Source organism: Schistocerca piceifrons, chromosome 10 (genome assembly GCF_021461385.2).
Source record: "Schistocerca piceifrons isolate TAMUIC-IGC-003096 chromosome 10, iqSchPice1.1, whole genome shotgun sequence".
NCBI lineage: Eukaryota > Metazoa > Arthropoda > Insecta > Orthoptera > Acrididae > Schistocerca > Schistocerca piceifrons.
The window spans coordinates 45,236,464-45,254,891 of NC_060147.1; the positions used below are offsets into that span (position 1 = coordinate 45,236,464).

At 38.7% G+C, this 18,428-nt stretch overlaps 1 protein-coding gene across 7 annotated transcripts in view; it reads right to left on the minus strand.

Annotated features, from left to right (window-relative positions):
* Positions 1-7,067: 7,067 nt before the first annotated feature.
* The window catches only part of LOC124718871 (lysine-specific demethylase 4C-like), a 380,259-nt gene continuing 368,898 nt past the window's right edge, over positions 7,068-18,428 (minus strand). For 6 of the 7 annotated variants that reach the window (XM_047244505.1, XM_047244509.1, XM_047244506.1 and 3 more), the window contains 2 exons: positions 17,453-17,533; positions 7,068-7,619 (listed from right to left, as the gene is read on the minus strand). In XM_047244505.1, coding sequence (XP_047100461.1) covers positions 17,459-17,533 — 75 coding nt within the window. In that variant the 3' untranslated portion in view covers positions 7,068-7,619; positions 17,453-17,458. Of the gene's footprint in view, positions 7,620-8,085; positions 8,281-17,452; positions 17,534-18,428 lie in introns of all 7 variants that reach the window. The other variant, XR_007005926.1, reaches the window with a different exon arrangement.

Below are 18,428 nucleotides of genomic sequence, written 5' to 3' on the forward strand. Positions count from 1 at the left end.
ATTTGTCATCGGATGGTACTTATTTATTTATTGTTTGCAGAAGTGTGGGAGTTATATAGCTGTGTGTAAATATACTGTGTGAGCACTGAGTGGGTGAGAATGTGGATAATTCTTACCACATTCAGCCATTAAGTGTTTTGTTTATACATCTTGCCACAGCTACATGACTCCCATACTGCTGCAGACAACCAATAAATACGTGCCATCTGAAAATGAATCACTAGGCAGTTTAAAACTGATAATGGGATAATAAAAATTGAAGAACAAAACAAAAGGCGACTGGTTACAGTAATTTCGAGAAACATTTATTTGTCACAGTTGCAGTGATCCTCCTCTGTCATGGAAAAAAGTTTCGTGCAAAACACTTTGAGAAATCTGTGAATAGTTGTTGGACAGTTGAGATGTAGTGAAAAACCAGATTCCACAATATTGTTATCAATTTCCTGCACCAATCACTTACTGACTGCAGACAGATTGCCATTTCTGTCATCAGAAACATTTTTGCTTCCAATCTTCAACAAAAGATGCTCATTACAACATCTTCACTCGTGGCATTCAGTCTGTATACAGCACAAATTTAATGGTGATGATAACAGCTTGAGTTTTGTTGCCACTAAAAATGATATTAGTTAGTTACAATATTATGAAAAGGGTACATTGCTACTCACCATGAAGTGGGGATGATGTGCCTGTCTGCGACTCAACGTTCCCCCATATGGTGAATAACGATATATCCTTTTCATAATATTGTCATTATTCCATTATTCATTAGTTAGTTTTTATGTTCCATGGATCATTTTGCAAATCATATATTAATTCATAAATTTGGCTACAATCTGATCATTATTAGTGGTTTTTTTTTTTTTTTTTTTTTTTTTTTTATATACAGATGTGATACTGTAATTCCTACACACCACCCTTTACACATTACAATAATAGAAACTCTTCTACAGAAGGGGTGGTGTCAATTATCTACATCATTGCTCCTTTCGAACAGTAGTGGAATATTTACAACAAAATTCATGAGGGACTAAATACACTCTGAAGTAGTAGTCAGAATTCTCAACTCTATAAACAAATGTCTGCAAGAATCATGGTTAAGCATCACATATTATTCTTACAGCACATTTTTGAGCAATGAAGACTTTCTTCCTCAAAGATGAGTTACCCCAGAACACAACATAAGTCTGACAACCTCTGGACTGTGTATAAAGATTTGTTAAGGTGTTTCAGCAGGTCTGTGGTGTGCTGTTGCCATTTCAAGTTAATATTAGGCTGTAATCACAATAATTTAACACTGTTAACATCTTCTTCCTGCTTTTCTCTTATTTAAGGTGTATACTGGGAGGAAACATCTTACTAGTTCTGAACAATGTGCAGTATAGTATGTCTTTTCAAAGTTCAGTAACACAGAATTGGCTAGGAACAATTTACTAAAAGTCCATGAAAATTTCATTTTAGTTTAAACTGTTGTGATGTGTACTCTAGGGCAAAAAAGTGCAATGACGTATTCATTCATTCACACATTGTGTTCTGTAAATCCCATCATGAAGGATAGGCACCAGGGATGTGGAACAAGTCAAGTTACATATTAAAAGTTGGAAGCAATGCAGGGTACTACTGTAAAGTACACTAACATCCAATTACAAATAGTGTTAATCTACTCACACTGTTAAGTACAGGTCTTGCTTTTAGATTTCTTTTGTTATGTATTTTGGATCAATATGTAGCTCTCATATAACTAGAAAAGTTGCTACTTTGATAAAAGCCACTTCCAATTCCACTTTTCAGCTCCTGCTTTTTTCAATTATTCCATGGAAATTGAGAAACATACTGCAATCACTCACTAACAATCTGTTTATTGCAGATCTCACTAGATTTCAAGAACTATGTGGCTATCATCAGCCAAAAAAGGTACAAGAATACATTACAATAAGACACATTCGTGAATCATATCACGTTATAGTTCTACAGCATACAGCAGAAGTGACTATGCAATTTTGATGGATAACTGCTCAGTTGGTTGTGTGGGTAGGCAGTTGCATGTAACCTCTTCTGTTGGTAACTCCTCTTCAGTAGCCAAACATTGTTTGAACTGGAGGATATTGGGACTTTGCCACATGTGCAAATTTTTTAGAACAATCAATCTGTGATTGTGACCCAAAGAGCTTTTTGGCAACAGTTCAACATTGCACCAACAGTGTCGTTCCTAACACGAACACAATTCAGTCCTGGTTTGGCAGTTGGAGCAAACTGGTAGCACACTAAGAAGAGATTTACATGGCTGATGCAGATCCATCAGAACTACAGAAAATGTACAGCTTGTGAGAGCAGCAGTAGAGCAATTGCCGAGACGCTCTGCTTGAGGATGTATTGCTACATAGGGGTTTCGGGCCACAGTTTGACAAGGATTCTGCATTTTGATTTGCATTCCCATCCCTTCAAAATAATGATGGTTCAAGAAATGAGCCCAGCAGACTATGCCATCCGCCGAAATCTGAGTGAGCAAGTGCTTACACAGATCCCTCTGGAGGCAGCTTTCTTTAGTTGTGACAAGGCATATTTTTGCGTCAGTGCTGTTGTGAATGAAGAAAATTTTCGCTACTGGGCTAAAAATAACCTCTACTTTCCATTAAACTGATGCTGTGGTGTCCCCATATCAAAATTTTGTGTGAAGGGTCCATATTTCATTGAAGAAAAGGCGTAACTGTCACTGTGTATTCCAGATGCTACATTTCAAAGTTGTAAAATTTTCTGCAGCCAAGAGCAGAACAGACTGTTGAAGAAGAAGGTCTGGGGGACTTGTAGTTCCAATAGGATGGGTCTACAGCTCACACAGTCTGAAATTCTTTTAACGTTCTCAATAACTGTTTCCAGGAGGTCTGGTCTATTTGAGGGGTGATTGGAGGATTAGTGACTTCTTACTTTGAAGATATCTGAAGGGAAAGGTATTTAAACATTGTTGTCACAACCTACCAGAGCTAAGGAAACAGACTGTCAATGAAGCGAGTGCCATACCTTCTAATATATGTAAATTAGTTCTTCAAAACTTTGGAGATTGTCTCCATAAGTGTTTCACTGTGAATGGTCCCTATCTTGAGAACATTGTTTTCAATAGTGAATGAATACAAAATAGTATGAACTGGTAATTTTGATAATACACTACTGGCCATTAAAATTGGTACACCAAGAAGAAATGCAGACAATAAACGGGTATTCATTGGACAAATATATATACTAGAACTGACATGTGATTACATTTTCACGCAATTTGGGTGCATAGATCCTGAGGAATCAGTACCCGGAACAACCACCTCTGGCCGTAATAACGGCCTTGATACACCTGGGCATTGAGTCAAAAAGAGCTTGGATGGCGTGTACAGGTACAGTTGCCCATGCAACTTCAACACAATATGACAGTTCATCAAGAGTAGTGACAGGTGTATTGTGATGAGCCAGTTGCTCACCCACCATTGACCAGACCTTTCCAATTGGTGAGAGATCTGGAGAATGTGCTGGCCAGGGCAGCAGTTGAACATTTTCTGTATCCAGAAAGGCCCGTACAGGACCTGCAACATGCGGTCATACATTATCCTGCTGAAATGTAGGGTTTTGCAGGGATTGAATGAAGGGTAGAGCCATGGGTCGTAACATATCTGTAATGTAATGTCCTCTGTTCAAAGTGCCGTCAATGTGAACAAGAGGTGACCAAGACATGTAACCAATGGCACCCCATACCATCACGGTGGGTGATACACCAGTATGGCGATGAATACATGCTTCCAATGTGCATTCACCACAATGTTGCCAAACATGGATGGGACCATCATGATGCTGTAAACAGAACCTGGGTTCATCTGAAAAAAGAATGTTTTGCCATTTGTGCACCCAGCTTCGTCGTCGAGTACACAATCGCAGGCGCTCCTGTCTGTGATGGACAGTCAAGGGTAACCGCAGCCACGGTCTCCGAGCTGATAGTCCATGCTGCTGCAAACGTTTTCGAACTGTTCGTGCAGATGGTTGTTGTCTTGCAAACGTCCCCATCTGTTGACTCAGGGATCGAGACGTGGCTACACGATCTGTTACAGCCGTGCGGATAAGATGCCTGTCATCTCGACTGCTAGTGATACGAGGCCAGGATGGGGTTTCATATTACCCTCCTGAACCCATCGATTCCATATTCTGCTAACAGTCATTGGATCTCAACCAACTCGAGCAGCAATGTCGCGATACGATAAACTGCAATCGCGATAGGCTACAATCTGACCTTTATCAAAGTCGGAAACATGATGGTACGCATTTCTCCTCCTTATACGAGGCATCACAACAACGTTTCACCAGGCAACGCCGGTCAACTGCTGTTTGTGTATGAGAAATCGGTTGGAAACTTTCCTCATGTCAGCACGTTGTAGGTGTCACCACCGCCGCCAACCTTATGTGAATGCTCTGAAAAGCTAATCGTTTGCATATCACAGCATCTTCTTTCTGTCGGTTAAATTTCACGTCTGTAACACATCATCTTCATGGTGTAGCAATTTTAATGGCCAGTAGTGTATGTAAACCGACAAAAGAAATTTTTAGGAGTGATTAAATTTTTATGTTGTACGCGATATGAAATGTTGTATATTATAATTACTTGTAAATAGTTAACACCAAAATATCCTAAAAATAGAATTTAGCAGAATATAATGTTGCTGGTTTTTCTGTGCAATAAATTACTGACAAGAACTTGTCAAACATTGGAAATTTCAGGTAGGAAAATCAACAATGTAGGAAAAGTCAGACTGACACTTACTGTAAATTACACATGTTAAGTTGCAGACAGGCACCATTAGAGGACACTTACATAACACTTTTGGCCACAGCAAAAAGATATGCACACCTCGTGCACGAGTGATCGTCAACTCCAACAGCTTGGATCGGAATGCCAAGCTGCCGGCCCGTGCTGCTGGATTTGGCGGTCAAGTGTGCATGAGGTGTGCATTTCTCTTTTGCTCATGAAGGCTGTGACCAAAAGTTTTATGTAAGTATCTTTTAATGGTGCCTGTCTGCAACTTAACGTCTCTTCTTTACAGTAGGTGGCAGTCTATCTTTTCCTACATTGTTGATAAGAACTTGTATGTTATGATCAATAAACTTCTGATAATTAACAACACAACAGAACTGAAATGTGCCCCCAGTACCAAGCATGTATTTTCCTTGACCAAGTTACAACATAAATGGTCACTGAAAGCACAAGTGCTAAGAAAAGGACAGAAACACAATACACTGATCAGCCAGAATGTTAAACCACTGACCTGCTATCAATATATAGCTTTGTAGGTGATAGCAGCATCACCTGGAGAGGAGTGACTGCTACTTAGACATACACATGGCACATGTGGTATCAGTGAGTGTGCTTTTCATGTGTAGAATGGAGAAGGTGCACGAGGTTTGACTGAGGGCAGATTGTGATGGCCCCAGGCTCGGCACAACATGTCAGGCGTTTGAGGAGTGCTGTGGTGAATGTCTTCAACACATGGCAAAACCGAGGTGAAATCATGTCCACATGTATTGGGTCGGGCGGCAACCCCTCACTGAAGATGTCAGACATTGTAGGATGGGCAAGCTGGTAAAACAGGACAGGCGGCGAACTGTGGCAAAACTAGCATCAGACTTTAATGCTGGGTAGAGTACAAGTGTGTCTGAACATACAGTGCATCGAATACTCCTAATAATGGACCTCCACAGCTGATGACCCACATGTATGCCAATGTTAACACCATGACATTGGCAACTACAACAGGACTGGGCAGATGGTGATGGAGTGGCAGAGTGTCACACAGTCTGATGAATCCCGATACCGTCTTCATTCTGCCAATGGGAGGGTGTGAATTTGTCATCTTCCAGGGCAACAGCTCCTTGACATCTGTACTGTGGGACAGAGTCAAGCTGGCAGTGGCTCCATTATGCCTGGAAAACATTCACGTGGGCATCCACGGGTCGAGTGGAGCTTGTGCAAGGCACCACAACAGCCAAGGAGCATCGTCCACTGGTTGCGGACCACGTACACCCCTTCATATTTCTGACAGGTGTGGCATTTTTCAGAAAAACAATAAACTGGTTGCCAAGATCACAGGAATTCTTTTTATTCCACGATTACCAGTTTCGGCAAAGCTAAAGCCACCATCATCGGATCTTAGGACACATACAGGTTACATCATCAGTACCTAGCTTGCACTTGTATGATGGAGACACTTAACATTTATAACATCATCTCTCTTGGACACCTATGTGCTACTTACAACAATTTTGTAAGGCCTGCGTGTTGTAGGCAACTATTAATATCACCATTGTCTGCCTTGATGTTGTAACCTATATGTGTCCTAAGATCTGATGATGGTGGCTTTAGTTTCACCAAAACTGGTAATCAAGAATTCCTCTGATCTTGGCGAGCAGTTTATTGTTTTGTAACCTGTATGTGTCCTAAGATCCCATGATGGCGGCTTTAGTTTCGCTGAAACCGGTAATCATGGAATAAAAAGAATTTCTGTAATCTTGGCTACCAGTTTATTGTTTTACAAGCATCTAGATCACTCCCACATGAGCACAATGTGCTCCTTACAAATTTTTTCAGAAAGGTAATGCACCGTGTCACAAGGCCACGAATGTGACGGAGTGGTTCAAGGAATACAGCGGTGGGTTTCAGTTGATGTGCTGGCCCCCCAACTTACCAGATCTGAATCCCATCGAACACTTCTGGGACGTGACTGAACTTGGCATCAGAGCTCATCGCCTCCCTCCCCGGAATTTATGGGAATTAGGTGACTCGTGTGTGAAGATGTGGTGAGATTTCCCTCCAGCGACCTACCGAGGCCTTACTAATTCCGTGCCACAACACACCGTTGTTGTTATCTGTGCTAAAGGTGGACATACCAGCTATTAGGTAGATGGTCATAATGTTCTCACAGTGTACATAAGTGTGTGTAGATGGGACAAAGGAATGGAGGAGGTAGTACATCAGTAAGAAACAACTGAAAGGTTCGCTCATTAATATATAAAATAAAACTTCTCTCTTTTCTCCATATTTAAAACTTTTTTAATGGTGCTTTTGTTGTAATGACAAGAAATGTCAAAGAAAACGCTGCCAGTTTACAGTGCAACTCAGTGAATCTAAGTGAAACTATAGTCAATGCTGTACTCCGACAGACAGTTCCACACTAATAGTCTGTGTCAACTCAGTCTCTAGAGACAAAAAAAATACTTAAGAACTCACTCAAATCTATACATAATACAAAATATATGGAAGCAGGATTGTACAGTTTCTCTGAGACACAACACCAATCGTCGGGCGATCGACCACCTTCTGTCGTAATCAGAGCATGTGTTATGTGGCTCTCACAGTGACGCCGATTGCATTTTCGAGAACAAAATAAATTCACACTGTTTTGTAACTATTTACAATAGAATGTTCACAAAGTGTCAATAGAACGTATGAGCTACTAATGCTACAAAAACTGGAAGTTTCGGCTAAATCTGAGGGAAGAGACAGAGCACTCCTCGGTGGAATGGCCATGTGTGGGCACGGCTGACAGGAGATGGAAGCTGGCAGTTACTCATAAACTGGAAGCTAGGCAAGCCTGAAACAAAGTAGAAAATCATTCGTTAGCACTCATTAAATTAGTTTTCATTCTCAGGGACTGTGCCCTTATTTTTAATTCCAAAACATAATGTACTTTGTGGATAGCCCTCATATTTTTGTCTTTCCCGTTTTCAAATTTTACATTAATTACATTGCAGATAATCTAAAAGAATACTCAGTATATTGTATTTATTTATATTTTTTTTAAAGAGTGTAAAGGGAACAGTCAATAGGAATTTGGAACTGCAAATAAATTTCCAGGAAGGGATTGTAAGGCATACTTCTTATATAAAATTTGGCAGTTTTATCATGTTACAGATGATGGTTTACATGCACGGTGGTGATATTCATCATAAACATGTATGAAGCAGTAGTTTTTGGACCATTTTGCACATGTTATAGATCCTGCATTTTTACAACTACAGTTGTTTTAAAGTCTCTATAGAATAACAAACTTGGTTTACATTTATAAAATGTTCTGTTTCATCACACAATTTGGCAGAAAATTGTGCAGAATGCGCCATCTTGCTCCAATATTGGTGAGGACAGCTGGTGACATACAGTGGAATGTGTTTTGATGCAGCCTTTTTGGATGTGATTGGTTTTCCTCTCTCAGTGATACATCTGTAGTTTTGAAGCTTTTTGATCAAATTCTTTACCTGATGACAAAAACAGAAATCACAGGGTTGCACAAGCGTAGTGTGGGAATCACTTCAATACTGCTCAAAGAAAGAAAGATTGACATTGAAAATAAAAGAAGAAAAAAGAAGTTTGCACAAAGCTACTCAATGCCACAAGCTTCAGAATACCATTCCCCACACTTTCTCCTGCACCAGTTGCTGCATGGAATCTAAGATAACGTAAAGGTGGCCCACATGATGCCTTTCTTGTGCTCAACTTTGCGCATGTGCATAAATTTCCAGCACTGCAACTACACATGCACACTTGTGCATGTGTAATTACCTGGAAATGGAGGCCACATATAAAGCACATTGCTTTCTGGCTTTGGTGGGAGTCTTTGCGCTGTTGAGCAAATGACAGGCAGTTGGGCCCATATGTGTTTGACTGTGTAGTGTGATGCCTTATGTTGTGAAGTGATTTAGTGCAATGGAATGCTGCTCCTAAAGATTATTTGAATAAAATTTTGAGATGTGATGTTCTGAGCATCAAGTAGTAGATAAAAAGCTCTGATCATATTACTTTAAATAATAAGATACCATAAGTTTCAAAGCTGGAAAACAGAGCAGTATAAGCCAGAATTTATGAAAAACATTTATGAAAACTGTGGACAAATATTCATGCTACAGTGACTTAATAGTGCAACAGAGGAACCTGACATCCAAATGAAAGAAATGATGGGGTATGTGTAGGCCCTCAACAAACTACTAGAAATAGGAATGATGCAAAAAATACAAAATTGGAAAGCACAACCTCTGCTCTAGTGGATTCCAACATCTATAAAATTCTAAATTTGTTGAGCCTGAGGATGTTAATCTATATGTAATCTTTCACGATTAAAGTTTTGTGAAGAACTTTTTTTTTATATACAATAAAATACAAAAGATGCAATCACAGTTAATTAACATACACATTATGACCAAGAACCTCCATTAACTATCTCTCACTTTCAGGAATAATGACTGAAATAGTTTGTTTTGAAGTACAAAATAAACAGTTCAAAGTGGTACTGGTATATAAGTCACCTGTTACCAGCTAACAAAATGTTACTGTAGCCTTATTGCTGAAGTTTCTCTGACTAGAAAATCCAGAATCTCGCTGTGACTTGCTCCTGAAATTTGCAAACAAAATATTGTCACTCTGTATTTCTCATACCTCTCATATTTACATACTTTTTTACCTTGCATTTTCTTTTTCTGTCACCCTTTCATCACAGTACACACGCCATAAGGTCCCAGACAAAGATCCACAGCAGACTGCTTGTGCTGTGAGGCAATGTGCGGATGCAAGAATGCATGTGTATGCATGCATTCTTTCCACCAATTTTTGTGCACACCCTTCTGTTCCCGTGTGTCTGCACTTGCATACGTGGAAAGAGGCACCATATGGATCTACCTTAAATGGCTCGTGCATCACCCGATCTGTTCCAAAAACGCTATTTTTTCCAAACACTTAGCCACCTGGAGCTCCAATGTCTGTCACACTTGTTTCTGGTGAAGCCAAGCATTTACCACAAATTTGGACAAAATCAGTGGTGACAAGTAGATGTCATCCCCTTGTCAGTTATAAGCATTTACTACAGTTAGTGGACAGCTCACCCACACATCCATTCACCCACATAGTACAGTATGTCCAGTTGGACTGCCTAGTTTTAAAATGAAATAACATGAAATCAAAGATTGATGGAAGAATGCAACAAATGGTATGATTGTTGTGAAAGTTGTGAGAATTTTATGCAGAAGTTTTGAAGTAATAGACAAAAATGCTGCAAATAGATGGCACTGTCACTGCAATACCTTGGCCTATAAATTGTATTCGAAAGCCCAGAGTGAGCAGTTCCACCTCTGAAATGTGAAATGAGATTAGCATACCAAAGGAAGATACTGAAATCATGTATTCCACTGAACAGCATGCATTTCTGGTGCAGGACACTGTACTACAGCAAAAGGTGCAGTTTTGAAACACAGTTTAATTTTCCAATGTGAAAACCATTTGTAAGCTCTTCAGCACATGTCAAAAGGTCGGTTAATGTGGCTGATGATCTCATATGGAATGTCAGGTCCAGACCAACTGTAGTTACCCCTGAAAATGCCGCCACACTTTCTGGACACATCTGAACAAATCCATCTGAAGAACTGCACTGAACACTTGTTTGAAGCATTCGAGCATGGGTACAATACTGAAAAAAAATCCACACATTTCCTTCAAAATTCAAAGTCAGCAGGTCACACCCACACCCACTGTGTGATAAATGGCTGACTTTGTGAACGCAGCAATTGATAATGAAGGAGTTGATGTTCAATACAATGATGAAAATACAGGATATAACCAGCAGTAAATACACCAACAGCTGTATATTCATCTCTTGTTCACAGATGAAGCACACGTCCACAGGAATAAACAAAAGTGGCAATTTATGTTTCCAAAAATCTCCATTTGTGTTAAGCGTTGCAGTCTCCCAGATTTAGTATTTAGGCTGAAAAGGCATTATCAGTTCTTTTTTATGCAATAATTGATATCTGACGAATGTTATGTTGCAACTTCAGAACAACTGTAGTTTACACAAGGTGGGACCTGTCCACATCACACCAAACAGGTGTTTTGCTTTCTCGATAAATATTTCAGGAATACTGTCTTTGTGTTGGATTACCCAACATATACTGATACAAGCATGAATTGGCCTCTCTGTTCACGCAGGCTGACTTGTGAATATTTTTTGCAGACTGCATTGAAAGACACTCCCTACCAGAACTATACCATCATGCCAAATGAGGTCAGATCATCAATCTCTGTGGCGACTGAAACTATTTCCCTTGAGACACTACAAGATGTGAGGGCAAGTTTCACTGTTCATTCACACCACCTCTATACTGAAGGTAGAGGACATTTTGGAAAGATTGAAATGTGATTACAAAAACTTTTTGTAGAGAATGAATTTATTTATATATGCTGATACAAAATGTACAGCACACAGTGCAATCTATTAGCAGTTTCTACTGTTCTGAAATTGTATGAACTTCTTACTGTATTCACAATAAATATGCTTTTGTTGCACCCTTCTATCAATTTCTGATTTCATGTTATTTAATTTTAAAAACAATTAGTCCTTTTTTAACACCGTGTAAGTTCTGTAAATTCATTCATGAGAGACAGAAGGAAGTAAGTTTAAAGTTTAATATCTTACACATACCAATTTCATCAGGGACAGAGTTACTTATGTTTAGCTTCAAGTTTTCATGGTTCGGTTTTGCCTCAGATAGTTTGTCTTTGATAGGACTTGAGGCTGGGGTTAAGGATCGTGTTGTACAATATGGAGAGGAGGCATACATTATACTTATCTTGGCTTTTGTTGTGGAGGAAAATCAACTCTTAATTCTGTTTATTATGATACCTGCTTCACACAGCTGTACTTAATATGGTTTCTAATCACTACTGAACTTGACAAAACAACTGTTATAAGGTGTATAAAATGAAACACAATGAAGCAAGCAACATGATATATTTCTTGAATGAATTTTCACTCTGCAGTGGTATTGGAATGGCATTTTCTTCCAGGTATGCTAGTCTCGCAACTTCTGTGAAATTTGTAAGATAGGAGATGAGGTATGGGCAACAGTGAATCTGTTAGCATGGGTGGTTAGTCTTGCCTGGACAGCTCAGAGAATAGAGTTCTTGCCAGTGAAAGGCAAAGCTATCAGGTCTGAGTCCAGATCTGGGACACAATTTTAATCTGCCAAGGAAATTCAACATTGCACACTGGTGGCTATATTGCAAATACATATGAATATACACAACCTATATATGTGATATGTACACAAATGTTTCTATAATGCTTTCCTGAAGACGAGTGGCAGTACTGTGTAGGCAGCCAGTGCAACAAAGGATCCATTAAGGCAGGACTGGTGAGCAGTGATAAAACTTGTAACAGCTGATGGATGCTGACCAGTGGCCTCACACTGGTGTATTCAGAAAGGAACTGAGCTGTTAATGTTTGGTGAGGGAGCAGCAGTACTGTGAAGTTCTAGTTAAACCCACAAAGTCACGAATGACACGTGTTCACGATGGGGTTAATACTGCCTGTTAACGAAGTGCTAAAGATTTGACACCAACAAATAAATAATTGATGAGGCACATATTTCACAGATCCAGTATCCTGTGATAGAGCACAGATATGGAAAAAGTCAAGACATTTAATTCATTAATATGTTCGTGTCATTAACAATCACCTACAGTGGTTAAAAATACAAATTTCAGATATTACCTAAACACAGAGCTTGATTCATGGAGGACAAAGTCTGTTTGAATGACTTGCAGGACACAAGCAATGCAGTTAACAAGTTTCCAGTTGCAGACAAACCAAGGAAGTGTAAGAGATTGTTGGAAGCATTTTGGATGAACTGGGTATAGCAGCTTGCATAGATTTAATGAACAGCATCTTATTTCCAAACAAATGCCTCTCTGTTGCCTTTCAATAATTTTATTATGCCACTGGTGTTTGGGTTAAGTCCACCATCAGGAAATCAGGCAGAGGAGGAGGTTACAGACAATCATTCAGTAATGAACCTACATCAACATTAACCTGAAATAGGTTATTTACATCAGATCTGCATTATTTAATTACATAACCCCTATTCATATAAACTGAGAATATCTTATGTAGTGAATAGTCCTCTGTGACTGGAAAATATGATTACATCACTTCTGTTTACAGAAAGAGTAAAAGAATCGATGCAAAAAATTACAGACCGATAACTGATTTCCATCTGTTACAAGGTCCTGGAGCATATCCTAAGCTAAAACATTATGGCATTACTTCATTCCTTCACAGAGTCTTGCATTCAGTAGAGGCAAGTTAACAGGTGGATTCCATTCCCAGATTTCAGAAACTTATTCTACACTGTACAACACGGTTTGTTTCCTAACTGAGCTATGATGAATAAAACTTCTCAGATTCCATCCATTTCACTGTGTCAGAACTCTGCAAACTTCCAATGAGATTCACTCTCACCATCTTCTGGAGAAGTGTTTATGTGGGATCCCACAAGTATATCTGAGTTGCCACTCAGGTACATATATCAGATGCCTGCAGAATTTCAACACTTCTCCAGAAGGTTACGACAGTGAAACTCATTGAAAGTTTGCAGAGTTTCGACACAGCCACACGGATGGAAGCCTGAAAAGATTTCATCCACAGCTTGGAAGTTCTACATTCACATATGAGCTATGATGGTATGGAATATCTTCACAGATATGTGACTGGTACAATCAATTTTAGAATAATAAAACCCTTTATATTGTATTGGGGGGTGGGGGGGGGGGGTGGGGGGGGGGGGGGGAATGTTCAACAGAAATGAAAGTGACATCAGGTGTGCCTTTGTCCTGCATCAGTGTAGGAGTGGCATGGCTAAATGCCCTCCTTGTCACCATGCCATTACCCTGGGATGAAAATACAGGATATAAACAACAGTAAATAAACCAACAGCTGTATTTTCATCTCTGATTGATTTCCGGAGGCAACTAGTTTCAGTATTCCACTATGCCTTCATCAGGCCCTCTATGGTAATGTGGTGGTTCAGTTTCTGTTGCAAACAAAAAAGTATCATGCAAAAGCAAACCAATATCTGCACCAGCATATGTGACATAGCTGTACAATCCTAAACAATCAGTTCTCAGACTGTTAACTTTTGTAAGGACATGTGGAAGAGAAATTTGATAAAACCATTGAAACAAACACATGTGAGAGAGTAATATTTGTTAATTTCATACCATGTTTAGGTTCCAGATTACAAATGTTGCTCAATGTTATGACCATATGCAGCCGTGACAGTCCGGGTACCATTTCACAACTGTTCATGGAACCTTTCGAATAGTGGACCATGGAATGTCATGACAGGGCTTGTACACTGCTTGAAGATCACGTACTGCATCCAGAATTGTCAGCCACGACAACAGTAAATTCTTCAACAATTTGTGGTGCAATTGGCCATCGGGCTCTCCCACCAGTAATTTCCCAAATTGTCAGTTAATTCAAACTTCCAAAGTATGTTCTTCAACTCCAGTGGGGAAAGATCACCTCACCATATTGCTTAAATGCATCAATATTTGCAAAAAGCAGGAGAACTATTACTGTTGTTTTGATAAAACAGCTTTTTGAGTAAAGCCCCGCTCACCTTGTCCAGACTCATGCTGACTGTCTGCAACTGTAATGCACACTGATTCTCGTGTTTCAATCCTATGTCACTGTACCAGTAAGGGTGCCTAATGGCAAGTCATGACACTAACACTGCTACCAATTCAAATCCTGCAGCTCACAGTCTGAACATCATTCCTATAAATTTGGGTACCCATACGGTAAATAATTTTCGGTCTCTTTTGCTCAAGCAGTGAAAGTTTGATTATGCCACCCTGTGCACAAACAATTTATCAGATAGAAGTGGCAGCACTATCAGATTGTTCTCCGAAGCTGTTATGGTCTGCAGGGAAGTATTGTCATTGGACGGTCATAAGAAAATGCAAAATGACTTGGACAAAATCTCTAACTGGTTTAATGACTGGTAGCTCTCTTTAAACACTTGAAAAAAGAGAAAAAAACCAACAGTATCCAATTACAAGACCACCAGTGCTGAACCTCTTGAGTATATCACAGTGATACTAAGCGGTGATATAAAATGGAGGAACATGTGAAATTGGTTTACTAAACATGCTTGGCTTAAAATGTTGAACATGGCTGGAGGTAGCGTTGCAATAGTAGAAAATTTATTGAAAACCCCTTGACCTATAGTTCGTCATCTTTAAAACCATCTTCTTCAGATGGATTAATGAATAACACCTAAAATGCTTAACATTATATACATGTTCAAATATAGTTATAAAGGAAAAGAAAAGCAAATCACTGACTTGCAAAGAATTTTTACACTTTCTGGTTACATGATGTGGAGGTATGTTAAGTATGTAGGCATAAGGCACACATGAAGGTCAGATTCAGCTCCGTAACGACAAAACCACAAAATACCATGTTGACTCTCATCAGAAAGGGCTTCACAAATGCAAATAGTGAAATGATGTCGTGCTGATGTCTCCCGAGTTGAGAAAAGTTTAGGGCACAACATGGCTGTACATGTATATGTGGAATAAGTGTGTAAAAGTGCGGAAGAGAATAGCACTAAATTGCTAAAAATGACTAAATTAATAAAGTACTGATAAAGAAAAAGAGGTACTTAGTAACCTTATGGCAGTATAAAAGAAAAACACATGGCATTGTATTTGGCTGTCACTCAAAAATTTTTATAGAAACCATGAATTAAGTCAAATATAAAATAACTTGAAGTACATCATTTGTATGAGAAGAAAGCAAGGATGGGGCAAGAGGGAGGGATGGGGGAGAGACAAATAGCTGAAAGAGGGGATTTTGAGGATCTGACATGCCAATTGGACAGAATATGGCACGATATCCCTCAGGAGGACATCCAGTGACTATATCGGCCACTGCTAAGCCAAATAACTGCTTGCATAAGGGCCAGAAGTGGAACAACGCATTACTGACTTGCTCAATTTCTGAAAGCTCTTTCTCTCGAATAAATCATCCAATTTTTGTGAAATTGGAAATTGTAATCATTTGTTTGTTTGTACATGTACGTCACAACTGCTGATTTCCATCCCATTTGAATAATTCCTTCATGGTGAGCCTTTTTTTCCCTTAGAGTGTATAATGTATAACTTGCATAGAGATCATTACTACCAGATATGTTATTAGCCCTTTAATTCCTTTGTTAATAATTTTTCTAATCAGTATCCTCTAAACTATGTACTGACTGAAACTTCCTGGCATATTAAAAGCGTGTGCCAGACTGGGACTTGAACCCACTACCTTTATCCTTCACAGACAAGTCTCTTGTATCTGAGCTACCTGAGCACTATGACCTTTATGTACTGACTCATTCCATGACTGAGAGCCTCTGACTGGCATAGTCCCATGGAACCTCATAGAGAAACTTAAGAAATTAAAAGACAATAAAAAATAGGGAATGTACAAAGATATGTAGCCAGCCAATGGATAAACAGAATAGGACACAAAACATTAATAATGGTACAAAGTACACTCTACAATGGACTGATTGATGCTTGTGGAACATGTATGTTGTAGATGTAGATCAGATGACATACATAAATATCAGGTAATGGTTAAAATTAAGTACAATGCAAAGTATTTGCATGTTTTTTGAAACAAGAATAAGTTGCATTACAATTTGAAAAACTACACATTAATACAGAGTAGCAAAACTCCATACTTTTCTGTACAATACATATAACATATGTCTTAACAAGAAGTCAAAGACATGATAACCAGAGGATAGATGTTGGGATAATGCCTCTAGCTTCGATTTAGCCACACTGAATTAGAGGAATGTGAGATATCCCGACAACAGGATTTCATAGACAGTATGAAAAGCAATGAATGTAACTGACTTGAAAGGTGAAGCAACAACCACAACACTGTCAATTATTCCATACATGAGATTTCGAATCATGATGGGCCACTGTGAAAAAATATACCATTATGATAAGATATGATGACTTCTGCTATACTTATGTGAGAAGTAAGGAAATCTACAGTTCACCAAACCAGTTCAGATCCATGCTTGCATCTAAACTAATTAACAAGCTTTTGATAGAAAAATTGTCAAACAAGACAGCATGTTTTCTAAAGTCAGCAGTTATCCTGGAACAAAAGGAAGATCTAACCTTGCATGAAATGTTCTAATAATAGGTGTTTTACATATTTAATTAAAGCTGATATATTTTCCTATCTTCTAACTCATTACAGCATGATGCTCTTATAATGGAATCAGACAAACTGAAAAATAAGGAGAAGATCATAACTAAATATATAGTAGTGTGCAGATACAGCATCTGTTTTTGAAAAAAAGTGAGGCATTTCTTTTAAATAATGTGCAACTATCCTCACAGCAGGTGACATTGTTCTCAGCAAACTAACTGAATCTTGCATGGCAATAAGATTAGGAAGCAAATTAAGGGAAAAAATTACATACAATTTTGCACAAATCTCCTTATAATCTTTCTCATTGTCACTGGACTTCATAAAGTATCGCAGATACAACTGTCAGTTCTCTTTATGACATTTAAATTCCTTACCAGTTATCACAAATTCTCATCCTTAACGCGAAAAAGTTCTTCGTGTCTGAATGTTCTCTTCTCTGAGTTGTTCAGAACAACCTGGAATGTAGAAGCATCACATTAAACAAATGTCAGTCAGATGCAAAACTAGATATATGAGGGGTATTCAATAATTAAAGAAAACAAATTGATATAGAAATGGAACAGTCTGTAGGACAAGTTTTGTACTTTCATTGTTTTAGGTTGGCATCACTGGGACGAGCTGACAAGAGCTGACAGATAAAAATTGTACTGCTTATAACCTCAATACTGCATTTAGCAATGGCGTGTCCACTCAAAGTTTGCACATTAGTTGAACAACATTAAGTGATCTGTTTTCTGCTTTCTAGAGGTAAAAACCAACTACTGGTAAAATCTTTTCTCAAACAATTTCACAGTATGGTGAATGTTGCACAAGCCACATAAATTTTTATAAGTGGGTAGAACAGTTCAAAAATAGTCGAACATCAGTGACTGGTGAGCAGTGTCCCTCCCAGCTGGTAAGAAGTGTCAACTTCTTCATTCAATACCTTCCCTGACAACATTATCCATAAAGGTGAACATAACAGCAAAAACAGTTTTAGTAATTGTTGGGACACTTCATAACATCATCAGTAACACACTCTACTACAGCAAAACAAACATAACATGGGACCCAAATGAGTTAATGCAACAATGCGAGGAAAGAAGATTCGCAGTATTTACAGACTTGACAGAATGCTATGAAAGGGAAGGTGACCCTTTTCTAAACAAGATTTTAATGTGTGATGAAACTTGGTTACACAATTTTGAACCAGAGTCCATAAGACAAACCATGCAATCGAAGCACACCAGCTCACATGTTCGAAATAAATTCAAAATGCAAGCATCAGCAGAAAAGTCACATTGACTGTCTTTTTGGATGCCCGAGGTGTTATCTTTCATGATTATTTGGAAGATCAGCGTAATGATACCT